At 41.7% G+C, this 19165-nt stretch overlaps 1 protein-coding gene across 1 annotated transcript in view; it reads left to right on the forward strand.

The window, feature by feature from the left end:
* Positions 1 to 12961: 12961 nt before the first annotated feature.
* The window catches only part of PLCL1 (phospholipase C like 1 (inactive)), a 366570-nt gene continuing 360366 nt past the window's right edge, over positions 12962 to 19165 (forward strand). The window contains exon 1 of the mRNA XM_004262885.3: positions 12962 to 13657. Coding sequence (XP_004262933.2) covers positions 13334 to 13657 — 324 coding nt within the window. The 5' untranslated portion in view covers positions 12962 to 13333. The remainder of the gene's footprint in view (positions 13658 to 19165) is intronic.

Raw genomic sequence — 19165 nt, forward strand, 5'->3', positions numbered from 1 at the left:
GCCTCTGGGAGGGCTCACGCCAAGGAGTACTCCCCCGAACTTCTGCTGCCAGTGTCCTTGTCCCTGTGGTGAGCCACAGCCATCCCCCCCGCCCCTGCCTCTGCAGGAGACCCTCCAACACTAGCAGATAGGTCTGGTTCTGTCTCCTATGGGGTCACTGCCCCTTTGCCCTGGGTCCTGATGTGCATACTACTTTGTGTGTGCCCTGACAGAAACAGTGGAGGCCACACACAGAGTGGAGTCTCTGTTTCCCCCAGTCCTGTCAAAGTTCTGCAATCAAATCCCGCTAGCCTTCAAAGTCTGATTCTCTGGGAATTCCTCTTCCTGTTGCCAGCCTCCCAGATTGGGAAGCCTGACATGTGGCTCAGAACCTTCGCTGCTGTGGGTCGACTTCTGTGGTATAATTGTTCTACAGTTTGTGAGTCACCCACCCAGTGGTTATGGGATTTAATTTTATTATAATTGCGCCCCTCCTTACGTCTCCTTGCAGCTTCTCCTTTGTCTTTGGACGTGGGGTATATTTTTTGGTGAGTTCCGGTGTCTTCCTGTCGATGATTGTTCAGCAGTTAGTTGTGATTCTGGTGCTCTCTCAAGAGGGTGTGAGCGTCCGTCTTTCTACTCCGCCATCTTGAACCAATCTCCAAGGACTTTGTTTATAAAACAAATATAGGCACACAAATGCCTCAGTTTAATTTAGGCTTTCTTGTGATACTAGTTACTTTGGCCCACTGAATTTATTAGTTTGGTTTGGGTACAGCTTATTTGATTATGCACTCAAAATGCAAATTTTCCTTTTGCTTGTTCCTTTTTCCTTTTGAGAAAGTGGACTCAAGCAATGGCTGTCTAGTGTAGGGGAATGCCTTGGGAAATACCTTGACAAATTTGAATTGTTCTGATGGCTTGAATGCCTTGACTGCTGTGCTGATTCCTAATGAAATGGACCAGTTCCTCTTCATGAGTTTTTTGCTTTGCTCCTGTTTACTTTCCTAGACTCTCCTTCAAGCTTCCCTTTATGATTCTTCTTTCTACCATTAAGTTCCTTCCCATCCTTTCCCCATGGTAATTCATGGTAAAGGATTTCCTTTCATCCTCAACATGTTTGATGAATACTTCCTCCATCTTCCTGACCTAATAAAACATGAATAGACCCTGAGGACCTCACTCATCTGCAGGGGTCTCCACACTTTAGTTTCACTCTCTTACTGGTTTTTGAGGATATCCATCATTTATATTTATTTATTTATCTATTATATGTATTTTTTTCTTTACTAATATTTATGCACATCATAAAACATACACAAAAGAGTTTTTAAAAAATGAAGGAAATATTTCTTTAAAATGTTTTGTCACTGGTCATGGTTGTTTTCAGAAGTGAATATGTATCTGCATGTCAAAAAGTGAAAAAATTATTTTGGCTGACTTCTTGTCAGATATATGGTCATTGTTTTTTCCTCTTAATATAAGCAATTGTGTCCTTGTATTGAACAGGAGAAGAGTCAGCTCTGCTATTTTGAAATGCTCACTAGAATTATCTTCAATTCAAGATGTTTTCTAGGAATATTTTAAGCCATCCATCCATTTTGGGTTAGTTTAATTTAAACTATACAATATAATTTTAAAATTTATTTAACTGGATTTATGTACCAGGTAACGAGTTGGCACTGTCAACTTCTCCAAGTTCTGGAACTCCCAATCATCCCTCAAAATACCTCTTTCACCCCCATAGGGATCAAGTGGTGGTGTCAGTGGAACCTGCATATTAACATGGGCAAAGCTTGATTTACTTCTTATTCAATTTAGATAAGTATAACTATAAGTCCTAATATTTTCTTCCCACATCCTCAGAGGGGAATGGCCAGAGGACCATTGCTTTAATTTAATAGTTTAAGAAAAATGTATTGAATGCTTTTTTTGTATCATAGGGTCAAGTTCGAAATGTACAAAAATGAATAAGAAATGAATTTTACAGCCTAAAGCAGAAGGCAGACACACTTAAAGAGATGTATCAATGTAGTGTAGTAGGTACCAACATATTAATGGAGGGTAAAGTGTAAGCTGTGGGTTTTGGAAAGGCTTCCTGGAAAAGATGAAGTCTGAACTGAATTTTGCAGAAGGAATAATGGTTAGTTCAGTGAAGAGAGGTGGGAAAGACTTTTCGTGTAACCAAAATGTGACAGCATGAAACAGCATGTGGTATTCAGTGGACTTTAAGTAACCTGATAGTCCTAAAGTATGAACGAAGAGAAGTGGAGTAGTCAGAAAGGAAGCCAGGGATGTAGATAGGAGCCATGGCCACATATGCCAAAGAGCCTGGACCCTATTCAGCTGGCACTGGGAAGCCAATAAAGCTTCATAGTGGGGAGTTGGGTTTTTTTCTTTAGGTAAGTCCCTCTAGCTACAATATGGAGTGAGCATGGGTATAAGAACATACCACAAAGTCACTATAAACAAATTAATATGTATTGGATGGGAATCAGAACAGAAAACTCAGAAGTAGACTGAAGTACATGTAAGAATTTAATATATGACAAGAAGGATAATTCAATTCAGTAAGAAAAGAATAGATTAGTTCATGAAGAAAATAAAAAGTAGACTACCATCTTATTTTTTAAAAATTTACTTAACTTTGTACACACTTATATAGACATACAAACTAAATTTAAAAATAAATTATAGAAAAACCAAATACTTAAATGTTAAAGAAAAGCAATAAAAATCTTACAAAAATGGTAGGAGATTACATGTACAATCTAGGCATTGGAAAGTGTTTCCTAACCAATGCTGAGAAGAGACATATTTGATTATATGAAAATTAACATAATGCATATGCAAAAATGCCATAGACAAAGTCAATAAACAGTTCTGGAAAAAATGTTACAAAAGCAGATAACGTAATAACTGTTAACATCTATAATATGTTGGTTGGGTTCTTTGAGAAGCATGATGAGTTAGAGGTACAAAAGGTTTATTGGAAAGTAACACAATAGAGGAAAAAGGGAGGGGCAGGATTGGGCAGGAGGAGCCTAGGTACAGACCTGACAAAGTCTCAACCAGCCCAAGGGGCAGCTCTGGAGCAGTGATTGCCTGTTGGAGGAGCCCTGCCACGGTGGAAATGGCCAGGACCCATTGGCTGGAGATTGCCCAGAGAAGAGAAGAGCTTGTCCTCAGCCATCAACGCCTCACTCATTCATTGGCAAGGGGCTTCTTCAAGAAGAATAAGACCATGGGTCAAAAGTTGACGTGGACCCTAAGTTACTGGACAGCTGAAGGCTGCCAGTGAACCATACGCCTTGCAGCTGCAGAGTGAGCCCTTTATTGAAGCAGAATCTGAGTGTGGCATCTCTGTGTTTGACATCTAACTCTCACAAACTGAGAAGAAAAAGGCATTTAATCCAAAGGAAAATTAGTCGAAGCACATGTATAGTTTACTGAAGATTAAGTCTAAATGGCCAAGAAACATTTGAAATGTGCTTAGTAATCTGGAAAGTGCAAATTACAATAATGGAATATAATTTTATACCTATAAGAGGCAGAAATTAATGAGAACTACAACACTCATTGGGATGGAATATAAAGTGTTGTTACTCTTTGGAAAATCTATCTGGCATTATCTAATAAAATAAAAAATACATATACCCTTAGACCCAAAATTCTACTCCTGGGAATCTATCTGATGGAAATGAAATGACTGATTCATAAAGATGTGTGTACAAAAATGATTATTACAACATTGTTTGTAGTGGTAAAATATTAGACATAAATTGAATACCCCAAATAGAGAAATGCCTGGATGAACTATGATATATCCATACCATGGACTATTATGCATTAATTTAAAAGAATGAATTAGTAGATATTGCGGATGAGGTGGTGGGATCCTTACCAGGTATTGTTGAATGAGAAAAGGAAGTTTCGAAATAGTATATATAAAAATGTCTCCCCCTGCTTTTTTTGTAAATCAAACAATGACAAAAGCACACTCTATTTATATGTGTATATCTACATATATGAATGTAAACCAAAACTGAAAAGATGCATACTAGGTTGTTAATTTGAGTTATTTTGCAAGGAGGGAGAGGGTTGAGTGGTTTGAGGAGTAGAGAAATGTGCAACACAGGTAAAAGAAGATTAAAAAATTATATGAAAAAATATGCATATGATCATATTTATGCTGTTATTTCTAAATCTCTTAAGAAAGGCAAAACCAGGCTTATACAGCTTGCAGGGAAGAAATAAATGAGAAAAATATGTCACAGAAATGGAAATGATCATACAAAATTTTATTGAATATACAAAAATTTTTTAGTTTTTACTGGTTTAATAGATGCCAAGATTGTTTATTCGCTGCGCAAATCAAACAGTATCTGACCATATGAACCAATAGCATGGTTGTGGAAAGAACAGGGCTTTCGGTAAATTTATGTGTCTGTATCAGGAGAGTTTAGAGACTACTATAGTAACAAATGACCTCCAAATCTGAGGGACTTACCACAAAGGTTGCTGTCTTGCTCATGTTTCATGTTCATTGCAGATTTACTTCAGCTCTGCATCGTGCCATTTTCAAGATCCAGCCTATGTCTGGTGAACAATTAATACTGTGGCAAAGGAAAATGAGATAATGGTAAGTATATACTGGCTCTTAAATCTTCTGTACACAAGGAGTTCTTCCACTCATCTTTCATTGGCCTAAGCAAGCCACATGCCTGTGCCTGCTGTCAATGGGATGAGGATGTATTAACTCTTGCATAGAGAAGCATCAGTGAACATCTCCCAGAGTAGGATGATCTGCTTTACAACAAAGAGTATTAATGAAGTATTTTTATGTGATCATAATAATGAATGTCGTTAATGATTGGTGAGTGAGCAGAATTAATGATGAGAAATAAGAGAAAATATTTTTTATAATTCATTAAGTGCTTGTTTCTCATCCTCTGGGTGTACAGGTAAGAGACACCCCTTTTGATTTTAATTTAGTTTCAGTCACAGATCACAGACTATTCTTGACATTTTCAGAACACAAACTAAAACCATTTTAATCTGTATTTTGCATAGGAAAAATTCAGGTAGATGGAAGGGTAAGATTCTATTGTATCCACATATTTTATTTCTCTGAAGTTTAGAATTAATAGCAGTAGGTTGATGAGAAATGTAACGTTTATCAAAAATCAGAAAAATATTCCTTCCTTTAGAAGTGATAGTCTGGGGACTTCCCTGATGGTGCAGTGGTTAAGAATCCGCCTGCCTATAAAGGGGACATGGGTTTGAGCCCTGGTCCGGGAAGATCCCACATGCCGCAGAGCAACTAAGCCCATGCACCACAACTACTGAGCCTGCACTGTAGAGCCAACGAGCCACAACTGCTGAGCCCACATGCTGCAACTACTGAAGCCCATGCACCTAGAGCCCGTGCTCTGCAAGAAGAGAAAACACCGCAGTGAGAAGCCCGTGCACTACAACAAAGAGTAGCCCCTGCTCACTGCAAGTAGAGAAAGCCCGCATGTAGCAACGAAGACCCAACACAGCCAAAAATAAATAAATAAAATTAAAAAAAAAGAGAGAAATGATAGCCTGAAAATAATAGTGTTTGGTACTTTTTGCTTAGAGTTTAAGTATTTGCTCCTAAAGAATCTTCCAAATAAATTCTATCTGCAGTTATCAGTTTAGTTATTGAAAACTCAGTTTGGCTAGCAGAAACTTTAAAGAAAGCTCTGTAACCTCTCATTAAACTAATTATAGTATTGTACTATGTTTGTTGTTTGTTATCTCACTTCACAGTTTCAATTAAATTTTAGTCCTGTGCTTTTGCTCAATATTTCAGATGATTCTTGCAAGATGTTTTTTTCCCTAATCTTTATTTTGTTTGGCTGTGTTGGGTCTTCGTTGCTGTGCGCGGGCTTCCTTTAGTTGCGGTGAGTAGCGTCTACTCTTTGTTGTGGTGCGCGGGCTTCTCATTGCAGTGGCTCCTCTTGTTGCGGAGCATGGGCTGTAGGTGCGTGGGCTTCAGCAGTTGTGGCACGCGGGCTCAGTAGTTGTGGCTCCTGGGCTCTAGAGTGCAGGCTCAGTAGTCGTGGCGCACGGGCTTAGTTGCTCTGCAGCATGTGGGATCTTCCCGGACCAGGGCTCGAACCCGTGTCCCCTGCATTGGCAGGCGGATTCTTAACCACTGCACCACCAGGGAAGTCCCTCCCCTAACCTTTGAAAACAATTGTGACATTATCTGAACAGTTTCACCAGGACATTTTATAAAGAGCAGAGAATGGCAAAATTCCCAAGTGCAGTTCAACAGCTGTTGCTCCTCCACTGTGGGTTAAGGGTAGAGGCACTGTGTCCATGGTGACCTATTTGAGTCAGTGAGGGTGGGAACTGTGAGATTCTCACAGAGGTTAATGACAGAGCAAATGCTAGCAATCCAGTTTTCACTAGACATTTGGCTTCTTAAGGGAAATTTATGTTTTTAAAGAAAGGATCCACTCTCTAATTTCCTCATTTTAATAAAGCAGATAAACTTGTACTAAACCAGAGTTATACACCTGAAAACTTATTTGGAGCCAAGAAGTGCTTATGAAAGAGACCATACTTTACTCTTGTCTTACATTTTAATTTAGAACATGCATTATGATTTTGTGCTTATTTAAATATCTCACTCTGCTTCTTCCAAAAGATTTGAGGTAGGCTACAGCAAAGGCATAATAAGGCTAACAAAATAGGTATAAGAGTAATGCATCATGATCAGGACTTCCCTGGTTGTGCAGTGGTTAAGAATCTGCCTGCCAGCAGTGGTTAAGAATCCACCTGCCAATGCAGGGGACATGGGTTCGAGCCCTGGTCCGGGACGATCCCACATGCCGCGGAGCAACTAAGCCAGTGCGCCACAACTACTGAGCCTGCACTCTAGAGCCCATGAGCCACAACTACTTAGCCCATGAGCCACAACTACTGAAGCCCACTCACCTAGAGCCCGTGCTCTGCAACAAGAGAAGCCACCGCAATGAGAAGTCTCCACACCGCAACGAAGAGTAGCCCCTGCTCGCCGCAACCAGAGAAAAGCCCCTGCGCAGCAACGAAGACCCAATGCAGCCAAAAATAAAGTAAATAAAATAAATAAAAAAAAGAATTTGCCTGCCAATGTAGGGGACACGGGTTCGAGCCCTGGTCCGGGAAGATCCCACATGCTGCGGAGCAACTAAGCCCATGTGCCACGACTACTGAGCCTGCGTTCTAGAGCCTGCGAGCCACAACTACTGAGCCCGCGTGCGCAACTGCTGAAGCCCGTGCGCCTAGAGCCTGTGCTCTGCAACAAGAGGAGCCACTGCGATGAGAAGCCTGTGTACCACAACGAAGAGTAACCCCCTCGCCACAACCAGAGAAAAGCCCGCGAGCAGCAACGAAGACCCAATGCAGCCGAAAATAAAATTAAATAAATAAATAAATAAAAAAATCCGCCTGCCAATGCAGGGGACATGGGTTCGAGCTCTGGTCCGGGAAGATCCCACATGCTGCGGAGCAACTAAGCCCATGCGCCACAACTCCTGAGCCCACGCGCCGCAACTACTGAAGCCTGTGCGCCTAGAACCCGTGCTCCTCAATAAGAGAAGCCACTGCAATGAGAAGCGTGCGCACCGCAACAAAGAGTAGCCCTGCTCGCCACAACTAGAGAAACCCCACACACAGCAACAAAGACCCAACACAGCCAGAAGTTAAAAAAATAAATAAATTAAAAAAAAGTAATACATCATGATGAAAGGAAAGGAGTGCATTAGAGAAAGAAATATGACTCTATATTTTCTTCTAGTGGGTCCTGTGATACTGACAAGCATTAATGAACTTCATGTCTTGGCAAAATTGGAGGAAGAATCCCCATCACATGCGGATGAATTAGATTTGGGGTTTGTACCTGGGGTGGGGGAAGAGGAGGAGGAGGAACCTACCCCATATTCACTCCTGTATCACAAGTGTCAGGCATTGGGTGTATGTTTGATTTGAAGAGGTTTATATTATAAAACCATACCTGGAAACAGCTCAAGTTGTTAAATAAAACAAATAAAGAAGAGAAGCAAGTTTTCATAGGGGTATCATTAGTGCCATTCTAGTGGTACTTTTCATAAATGCCTTTGTGGCTTCTGCATCTGTAGGGAACATAACCACGACCTGAGCTCCAACTCCAGGATCTGTGTCAAAGTAAATTAACACATAGAAAATAATTCAACACTGACTCTATTTTTAAAAGACCTTTGCCCTGAACATACAGACTGTTCCCAGATGACTGGCCTGGGGCTCCTGATAGCATATTTTAGCCTCAGGGTCTATGTGGGGTGATTCCTGAGGGGCAGTGGTAATGGACAAACACCTGGCATTCTGTTCTCATGCAGGTAGTACAGGTTTGCAGCAGCCATCAGACATTGAAGAACATTGTCTGTAATTAGAGATTTCTTAAATATTTATTGTCTTTCAGTACTTGGAAGATTTATTAAACTGATGAACCTAGATCTATCCTAAACAATTAGTAGCTTCTCATTTTTTTTTTTTTTTTGGCTGTGCTGCGTGGCTTGTGGGATCTCAGTTCCCTAACCAGGGATTGAATCTGGGCCACAGCAGTGAAAGCCCGGAATCCTAAACAGTAAGCCACCAGGGAATTCCCTGTAACTTCTCATTTTTGTAGGACTGTTATCAAGAAGTGGAGTGTCCTACTTAGAAATGAAAGTAGTTGATTTTTATGTTTTAGTTACTGAAATAGAAGGGATGAAGGAATACCTGTTGAGAAAAGGTAATCTTGAATTTTAAGAGGTTGTATTAAGTTTTGCTTATCTTTCATTGACTTAGCATATATTTGCTCTACTATAATACTTATACTATAAATTACCCTGCAAATTGCTTTTTCTTGAACTAGCAAATCAAAACGACTACAATGTGTATTGGGGAGCTCGGTGACTGAATATAAAGATATATGTGGCTCATTTGAAAATGCTGTACTCATATTAAATGCATCTTTGAACTGGCTCTTAATATCAAAATATTCTTTCTTACGCATATGTGGATCACAGGATAAATGTGTTTCTTCACACACTGATAAATCAATCAGCCTTATACTCCGTCATGATGAAACAGAGGTAATGCTGGTGTTAAGAGAAGAGGTAGTTGTGCCTAATGTGAGTGGTCCCAGATTTGAAGGAGTGGTTCTTCAGAATAACTGAAGTCTCCAGGACCATCCCGGGACTTGTACCCTATGAGAGCCTTGTGTAGTACAAAGAGCCACAAGCTTCAAAGTCATCATCTGGGACTCAAATCCTGGTTTTGTCACTTGAGCAAGTGAATTGACCCTTTTGATCCTATGTTTCCTTATCTGTAAAGAATTCTTCATAGAGGATTATCTGGTACATAGAAAGCAGTGATAAGTTCTCTTCCCAACTGTGATTTCCTGGTAATGTATGGAAAGTCTTACTATTCTCACTGGATTTTTCTTAGGCCCAGGGTTCTGAAGTGACTAACCTGAGCTGGAAGGACTACATTGACATACCAAGCCTTCAGTTCTGGGCTAGGTATTTTCAGATTTGCTGCAGCTGGCTAGGTTCCCATCAGTTGTTTTTCAGTCCAATTCTAGATTTCATGTTACTCCAATTTATAAGCATCCTTCTAATTTTGCAACTACTTGCTTTGGGTCTGCTCTGAGTTTTGCCCTAGGATGGAATTCCAGGATCCTTGACGATAAGAAGTCCTCAGTGACAGAGCCCTTTTTCTTTATCAGAAGTGGTTGTTTTATTCAGCTAGAGGACTGCAAAGGTAAAGATTCTGTCCACAAATATTTATTGGGCACCTACTCTGCCAGGCATGGTTTTGGGAGCTGGAGGTACAGCACTGAGCAAAATAGACAAGTTTTTTATGCACATGGAGATTACATTCTCCATTTCAGTGGGGCAGAGACAGGAGGTCAGCGTGAAAGACTATATAAGTAAACAATTCCATGGATAGGACAGTTTATTTACAGTGAAAAAATCCTATGAGAAAACAAAACAGAATAATATGAGTGACATGGTATGTGTGTGAGGTTGAAGGGGCAACTTGGGACTTGTGGTCAGAGGAGACCTCTCTGAGGTGGTGACATTTGAATTGACAATTTATGATTCTTACATCACTTCTCCCTCTCCCTCCTATTCCCCCAACTTCCAATTTGCCCATGAAGTGGTTGTCACATTACTTGGTGAATGATTGGGAGACAGGAGTTGTGGGTCATAGTAACTTGGAAAGGGTTTTTTTTTAAATGGAGGGTAGGAGTGTTTATATGGCTGCTGATCTTACCGAGTCTGGCTACACCTTGCTCTCAGTCTTGGGAGTGGGGCCACAGAGTAGAATCTGTGTATGGGTAGGAGCAGGTTCAATGGAGGGTTCTTTATTTTTAAACTGGAAACATGAATATCAAGAGAAGCCTTCTGAGCTTATGCTAGAGGACAACAGTATGAAAGACTTGATAGATCAGGGTCCAACTATATTCTCAAGGCAGAATGAATTAGACAACAGTCTGAACAGATGCTCAGAGCAAAGATGCGTGTGTGTGTGTGTGTGTGTGTGTGTGTGTGTGTGTGTGTGTGTGTTTGCCTTCACATGAGGGTGAGAGAGAAGGCTGCTAAGGGAGAAAAGAGATAAGAGAAGATTTCAATTGGCCATCATCTAGTTTAAACACACAAAAAATTTTATACACTGCATGCTATACTTTCTGGTTTATTTTTTTGAAGACCACTGACTGTAAATGTTAGTAAGGTGACACTAATTTTTCTTTTTTTTTTTTGCGGTACGCGGGCCTCTCACTGTTGTGGCCTCTCCCGTTGCGGAGCACAGGCTCTGGACACACAGGCTCAGTGGCCATGGCTCACAGGCCTAGCCGCTCCGCGGCATGTGGGATCTTCCCGGACTGGGGCACGAACCCGTGTTCCCTGCATTGGCAGGCGGACTCTCAACCACTGCGCTACCAGGGAAGCCCCTGGTGACACTAATTTTAATATCAAAAAATAATATCAGGATGGTATACACAAACCATTTACATGGGAAATCCCTGTAAATGACATTAATATCATAGAACAAGATGATGAGTGAGATAACCACAGTTTTACATTTCTCAGAGGACAACCCAAGAATGGAATTTTTATGAGGGTAACACATAAAAATAAAGCTCTGAAAGCAACTGTAGAAGACAGAAATAAAACATAGTAATACCTGAATACCAAAGAAAAAAGTGGTAGGTTAAAATAGGTTATATTTGTGAGTATAGCAAGTAAAAATATTTCTGAAGATGAAGGACATGTATGGCTGTTTTAAGTCTGGGTGACCTTCTACTTCCTCTTGTCTGTGGGTTATAAGGGCAGATCAGTTGAAAGGAAACTAACTGAGTTTCCTCTCCTGTCTTTTACATATGAGAAAGAAAGAAAAAAGCATTTGCTATTATGGATGCAGTTCTCAGAATCTCACTAGAGGGTGGTGTTGGTTCTAAAACCAGAGATTGCTAATCTGGTACATTCATTACCAGGCTGCATTTATATTTAAAGAAAAGGTAAAATCAAGCCTTCTCAGTCTTCCCTAAAAGTTCGTAAATGTCAAGTCTGAAAACTCCCAAGGGCCTCATCCAGTTCTGGCTGCTTGCAGCCCCAGAGGAGCCAGATAAAGTAGTGAAGAGATTACCGGAGGAGTTAAGTGGCAGATTCTAATTTCACCTCTTGCACTAACTAGTAGACAAGAAACTAAAGCTCTGTGGGCCTTCATCTCATCTGTAAAATAAAAGGGTTGCGCTAGATGATCCCTAAATCCCCTTGCATCTCTAAAATTCTGACATTCTAACAAATTCTGGGTCTAAAAGCCTGAAGAATTTCTCATGTTCTTAGTCAAAGGAACAAGTAACATCTCAAATTATAAAATTATTAATAATTAAAATATAATTTAATGTTATAAATAAGGTTTAACAGAGATTCTAATATTAAAAAGCCTTTAAATTAAAATGTCAAATCTTCTGTCCTACTAGGAAACCTCAGAGCCATCCTTTTTTCACCTATCTGAACATTCTGTGGTTAATTTCACTGCCTTAATGCATCATTCAAGGATATCGCTCCTCTTGCTAACTTGCTGGAAATGAGCAAAATATGTTTATACAGGATTATCTAGAGAAAGGAGGTTGAACCATTCATTATCAAATAGGGATGTTTTAGGATAGAGATTAAATCCCCTACCTCACCTTGTGCTTAGCCAACATGCATCATATCTACGCTTTGTGAGGAGCCACTCTCCAGAGGATTTAGTTGGTTTGGCTTCCTATTACTCTCACCTCTTTTTATCTGATTCCATTTCCTTGTCATATTTATTCACATTGCAGAGTGAACTGAAGATGTTTACACGGAAACTGAAGCAAATTATCCAACAACAGGGTCCCAGTAAACCCTAATTTATCTCTGCATGGACTTAACTTCTAAAGGTGAGAGCCTGCAATTAACCCCTGATGGTGCGAAGCTGCACTCCGCGTCACGCCAAAGGCTTTGACCTTAATACTCAACACCCCATTTCCTCCAAATTGCTTTGCTTTGCAAACGAAGGTTTCCTTTCCCCCGCCTCTGTCCCATCCCCGGATTTTGTTGCAACTTCAGGTTCGTTTCGGACATCTAAACTTCCCAAAATACACACGGAGCGCCTCCGGGTGCGCACACGCGCGCTCTCACACCCCACTCGAGTACACAAGCCCGTCTGGGTCGGCTCCCGGTTAGAGAACACATTCCATTCTTCGCGCTCGGGCACACCCCTCCCTAGTGGGGATTGGTCGGGCCGACCCCCCCCTCGGCGAGGCGAGACTCCTAAGAGGCCCAGACGCCTGCCAATCCCCACGGGCTGTCAAAACAAGTCCTTCCCTCCCTGTCACAACAGAGCGGAGTGGAGGTCGTCGCCGCCGCCGCCGCCGCCGCCGCCGCCGCCGCTGCCGCAGCCGCCGCACTTCCTGGGGCCACTGCGCCGCCGTCCGCGGGCAGGTGGTTGGTGCGCCGGGCAGCGGTCGCCGGGCTCCAGCCCCTTTCAGGCCGCGCGCGTCCCGGCCTCAGAGGCAGCCCGGCCAGGCGCCCGATGCCTTTTGTCTGGCGCAGAGCGGGCGTTTGCATCACGTTTCGGACACCTCCCTCTCCTTTTCGCCTCTCCTTCTCCCTGCCGCTCACATCTCACTCCCGCCGCGGTCCCCCCAAGGACTGCCGGCCTCCTGGATCAAAGCCCGCGGACGTCTCTACTCGAGCGATGTCTCCTCTCCAGAAAGTTGCCGCCACCGCCGCAGCCACCGGGCGGTGAAACAAAGTCTGGCGCGGTCGCCTCCCGGTGCATGAGCGCACCCGTGCCCAGAGGCTGGACTCCGCTGCCGGGCGTGCCGCCTCCCCCCGGGGAGCCCGAAACGCGCTCGGCTATGGCCGAGGGCGCAGCCAGCAGGGAGGGTCCAGCGCCGACAGACGCGGCCGGGAGCGAAGACGAACCCCGAGTGGGCCCGGACGCCGCCTCCGGGGATGGCGTGGCGGCGGCCCCTGGGGGCCAGTGGAGGGACCGTCGCAGCGGGGTCGCGCTGCCCAGCGCTGCCGGGGCCCCGGCGGACAGCGAGGCCGGCCTCCTGGAGGCTGCGCGGGCGACCCCCCGGCGCAGCAGCATCATCAAGGTAAGCGAGGCCGCGCGACCCCGGGAGCGTGGGTGTGGATGGTGGACCGTGGATGGGTCACGGGCCGGGGCAGGATGTATGGTGTCCGGAGGCCACGCAGGCTTAGCATTGTTTTCTCCCATCCCCTTCATTACCGAACCTTCCTTCCTTGTCCGGAGGTTCCCAGACTCAGTTCTTGGCTGTGAGAAGCAGAAGTGACCTTTTTTTTCTTGACAGAGGAGGAAAAGTTCCGTTCTGCGTCTTTGCGTTTTCATGGATGCTTTTCCTCATCTTCTCTGAAAGTTTCGCTAAGCCGTTGATATGCGGAGGAAGGGAGGACTCAATATAAATGCAGACCCGCGGGATGGTTGTGCACTGCTCTCCAAAGAGAAGTTAGCTTTTGCCGCACAGTAAAGGAAATGCACAGTTTACCCTCAAGTGAAGCAAAACAAAACAAAACAAAAAACCCCAAACCCTCGAGACTCAAACTGTCCTGAGATCTCACGAAGCGTGAGCTTTCCCCGTAGGCAGGCAGAGTTTTCAGTGGCCCCTGCAGCAAAGTAAAGAGCGATGTTGGAGCCCAGAGTTTCCGCGCTGCAGAGAGCGCAACCGAAAAGCAGCCAATCCACCAAGCAGCACCCCGGGGCCTTGTGGTTACCACCACATGCAGGGAAAACGCTTCTCGACCCCTCAACTACCAGTCAGGGTTTCTCTCCATCCATCTTCCTTCCACCTGGGGCTTGTTTCCTGTTTGAGATTTCATCTTGGTTGCATGACATCGGGTTAAGGTCCCCTGGAAGTCAGAACCCTTCCACAGGCTTTGGAAAAGGGCCTTTTAGCGTAAATGCACGTGGGTAATCTTTGGTACGCGATGTTAAAACCGATCTTGGTAGAACAGTCAGTATGAAACTACTTCCATGTAAAAGTAAGCCAAAGATGATAATGAAGGATGGACTTGGAACTACTTACTATTCAATGTACTTGTGTTAATACATTAAAAACCCTTGCTCAGGTTTAAGCTGTGTATACACCACATAATACGTGTCTCTTTCTCAAGCTCTAAACTGGAGCTCCTAGTGCCGGTGTGGGTAGACTGCTCCCCTAGTCCAGCCAGCCAGCTCCAAGTATAGTCTAGGCTTTTCCCCAGTACTGACACATGGAAGTTTAAAGCCACACAGGGAGATTTCTATATTAAAAGAAGAGTGGGTGGTAGTTACAAATGACTTGTAGTAGTTTCTGTTATTTTGTGACTTTTAGATTATGTGAAAAGAAGTGTTCTATTCTGGGTGTGAATTTGGATAAAAAGGAAATGATCACTTTTTTTCCTTTTAACCCACAGGTCAGAAAGCATATTGTTTTGAATCTTAAAAAAAACATCACAATTAGATAGCACACATTTTGGAATCTAAGATATAGACACTACACGTGTTGTGTGAAAACAAGAGCCTCAAGATAGTTTAAAATATACCATCATAAAAAGCAGTGGGCTTTTTTGTTGTGTTGTAAAAAATGAAAGTAACAGAGCGTAAAGGAATATACAAATTCTTGCAGCTAAGTTTGCACTTTTTAAATTTTAGTTATGTGCTGGTTGATATTCTCAGAAGAGTCCTTGCTGAGTAATGATGCCTCTGTTGTTTTGAAGTTTCTTTTTGTGACAAAAAAGGAGGGAGACAACAGAGTAGCAGCTTGATTCTTTCCCTATTTAATAGTAAAATAAATATTTAATAAATGACCTTTAAAATTAAAGATACCAGAAAATGAAGTAATTATTATTATTATCTTAAGCTAACTCTTATTGAAAAAGTAATATATGCATATGATAGAAACAAATGTTGCAAAGGAGTTTGAAGGGAAAACTCCCAGCCACTCCACATTCCCACTTACATGGTCCACCCCCATAGCTGTTAACACTTTCTTGTGTATCCTTCCAGTAATATTCCATGTATATATAAGCATATGTATCTGTACTTATCTGTGGTGAACTACTGATGCTGCTGACTTATGTAATAAAGTTTCGCTAGAGTTTACAGGCCTCATATCTTCAGATTTGCTCCAAACATTTTGATGTCTAGAGGGTTGTCTAAGGTCATTGTGGTGGGTCTGTTAATCTTCAAGGATAACCTGGTAGGCCATTGGTGGGTAGCGGTCCTTGGGGTCTATTCCCAGAGCCCTTCATTATCTTACAGTGGGGAAAGAGGCAGTTGGTGGACTCTGTGCCACTCCCTCTCTGAGATTAAGGACCTTTCTGTTGACATCTTGAATCTGCTGCCCCATGGTTTGTTCACTTTAGCATAGTAAAAATGAGAATTTCTAAAAAAGGTCTAGATCATATAAGAAATAAGTAGCACATGTTCTGTATTGAGAAAAGATTGCATTCTTCATAGTTTTGCCAAGAGTTCTTTTTATTTGGCACTGAAACATACACAAAAAAGAAAGGCTCTAGTACATTTTATATTAATCAAACTATTAAATGCTGTTCCAAACAGCCTTAGTACAGGGATAATTGATATTCATGATCATAACTCTGAGCCACTGAAAGATTGTGAATCATCAAATATCAAATTATTTTCAGCTCAATTTAGGTATTGTTTCTAGTCTAATTGTTTGACTGCTAATTCTCTATAAACATGGATATTAGATAAATCAGAATAGTGCATTCCTCTATCATGCCAGAAAACAGACTGTCTTGTATATTAATAAAAGGAATGTTTTCAGTAAATTTGCCCTCCCTAATTTGCGAAAATATGTGTTTAGTTGAGAAAACAATTTCATTCTGAGCTGATGAAAACAATAGCATTTATCTTTACACATCTTTGGAAAGTCTTCTTTCTACTATAATTATGTTTCTTCCCTTATATGCCCAGTCCTAAGTTTTAAAAAATTTGTGAGAGTTAAACTAGGTTCTCTTTAACCTGTCCATTTTTTCCCTGTGTTTTCCTGTGTGAGCTTTTGGGCAGCATTGACGTTGATAAATGTTGCATGTTTTTTGGTAAGTTCATTGTTATATACCACAATATTGCAGTAGACTCCATCTTAATTGCTTCTTCATGACTTGTGGTTTAAAATTGCTTCTTCATGACAAGTTAGTTACATGCAAGGTTGATAATATCTAAAAATTATGTACTGTTGTAGGTTCAAATATATTTCTACTTAAGGAATTAGACCATTTAACTATCTGGTACTTGATATCAAATTTATACATTTAAAATATTTAACATTTTAGATTATAGTTTACAGCTCTATAACTCTATAATAGAAATTTTTGGAAACAGAAAGCAGTGTAGCTTATTCCTTATGCCAGATGGCAGGAATTGAGATATAAAAGAGCAGTTGTGGGACTCCCCTGGCCGTCCAGTGGTTAAGACGCTGCACTTCCAATGCAGGGGGCGCGGGTATGATCCCTGGCTGGGGAACTGAGATCCCACATACTGTGCGACCAAAGAAAAAAAAAAGCAGTTGATTTGTCTCCCACTATATGTAATGTATTAGAAGAGTTCTACTTTTTTCCTTTTGATTCTACTTCAGTATGAATTCTTGAGAAGAAATTATCACTTGGATCCCATGGACATAGGTGTGTGGGATGAAGATAGGAGCTGGAAATGAGGTGCTGAGACGTGCACTGAAGCAGCTAGAGTAGTGACTTCCATGTTCATGTCTCTTATTTTATATTATGGCCAGTCTCATTCTGTCATGTTCATTGTGGGGCTGGTGTAGTGAGTTTCTGAGCTGCAGCCTCAAAAATGCACCTTGGGTACCTATTGACCCATGTAAAAGTTATGGCTCTCCTCAAACGGGCAAGGGAAATTTTATTCACTTTTATGAAATGCTGCCTACTATGAGTCAAGTACTAAACTAGGAGCTTTCATACATTATAATCAATCCTCATAGCAAACTCTCTAAAGTAGAGAAGGGAGGCATGGACAGCTACTGATACAATGTGGAGTCAGGATTCATACCCATGTCTGCTTAACATGCTGATTCTCAGATGCAGAAAGCCCATAACCCATGAATACTTTTTTAGGTTAGAAACAACATGAACATCTAAGAATGTGGCATATTCTTCGGCTCCCAGGCTTGTGGGTAAACTATCTTGTCTCAGCTCCACCTCTCCAATTCAGAACACCTGGAAATGGATGACTCTAGAAAGGGATTGCTGTTGCTTTTGTCTTTGGTCGTTTTGTTAGGCCTGTACTGTATTTTAAAAGGTAGAGCAGCTTGGCAGATGTTTTACTTGCTGTCAGTATATGAAAGGTACACCTGTTCTTTTACGCCCGGCCCACTTCTCCCCTGCCCATGCACACAATTGAGTTTGTGAAGGACTGTATTCTCTTTTAGACTGATATATGGGGCATAGGAATATGTATTATTCTAGAGGAGTGATGCAATAGGGGGTATTGTGTGGGAGCTCTGAAAACATTCTGAAAACATTTCTTATAGAGACAGTTATGAAGGGAATTAAGTGTGATTGAAAAATAACTCAAAAATTTTAGACACATTATAAGTTAAATAGGCTTCTGTAGATTGGCGTGGGAATTAATCAGAATTTATAGACCCTTTTTCCTGTAGAAATATGTGTTAAAAATTCCAAATAATCGACTTATGGGTGAACTTTGGCTAAACAACCTGATTGTACAGTGGGGCTGGCCAGCCTTACTGCGTGCAGTTAGTGTGCCTTGGTTGTTTCAGTCGTGGGTGCTCCTCCTGAGGAATGATTCATAAATAGCGTTGAATTTCTTGCGTGGATTTGTTTTATTATCCTAGTAACTTCAGTCAGAGTGTTTACTTTTCCTGAAATTGCCATAGAAACATGGTCACATTTCACCTTAGAAGTGGTTGCTTCTCATTGTGGTGTTTTTCTGATGTGATTTCTTATAGCATCTCTCAAGAGAATTCAGAATAAAATTTTGATAGAGAGCCTTGTCATGTTTTGATGAGAGATTTTAGAAGTACCTGTTGATTAGTGCTTGCTACTACTATCAGAATTTACAAGAATTTTTTTCCTTCTTGGAAAATATATTAAGGTTTAAAAGGTAGACATTAATTGCATAGCCACTGAGAGGTCAAACATACATTGCAATTAAGACTGAAGAGTTGTTTTCCCAGCCTTTCCCCTTTTACAGTAGAGAAAAAAGGTAATTAAATTTTGTACAGTAAAATGTCAATTGAACATTTATTACCAAATAACACCTCAGGCACCACAGGGTATTATGAGAAGACATCAGGGACAGCCGACTTTACCTTTGGTGCTACTGAACAAACAATCCATGAATGCTTCTAGGTAATGCCGGAGCAACTGGTCAGGCAGCATGCTGGGGAGTAATTCAAAGAAAGAATTACAGCAGGTTTCCCTGCTCCCCCAGTGACTGCTCAGCTTTAATAACTCTGAGCATTAAACATAATTCCATTTTCAGTAGCAATGTCTAAACTGAGACCTGTATAAGATTGTACATTAAAAAAATTATCCAGCTGAAGATGACTAAACAGAAGTAAGAGGCAAGAGTAAAGTTCCTTTCTGAGTTTCCACTGGGG

Source organism: Orcinus orca, chromosome 7 (genome assembly GCF_937001465.1).
Source record: "Orcinus orca chromosome 7, mOrcOrc1.1, whole genome shotgun sequence".
Lineage (NCBI taxonomy): Eukaryota > Metazoa > Chordata > Mammalia > Artiodactyla > Delphinidae > Orcinus > Orcinus orca.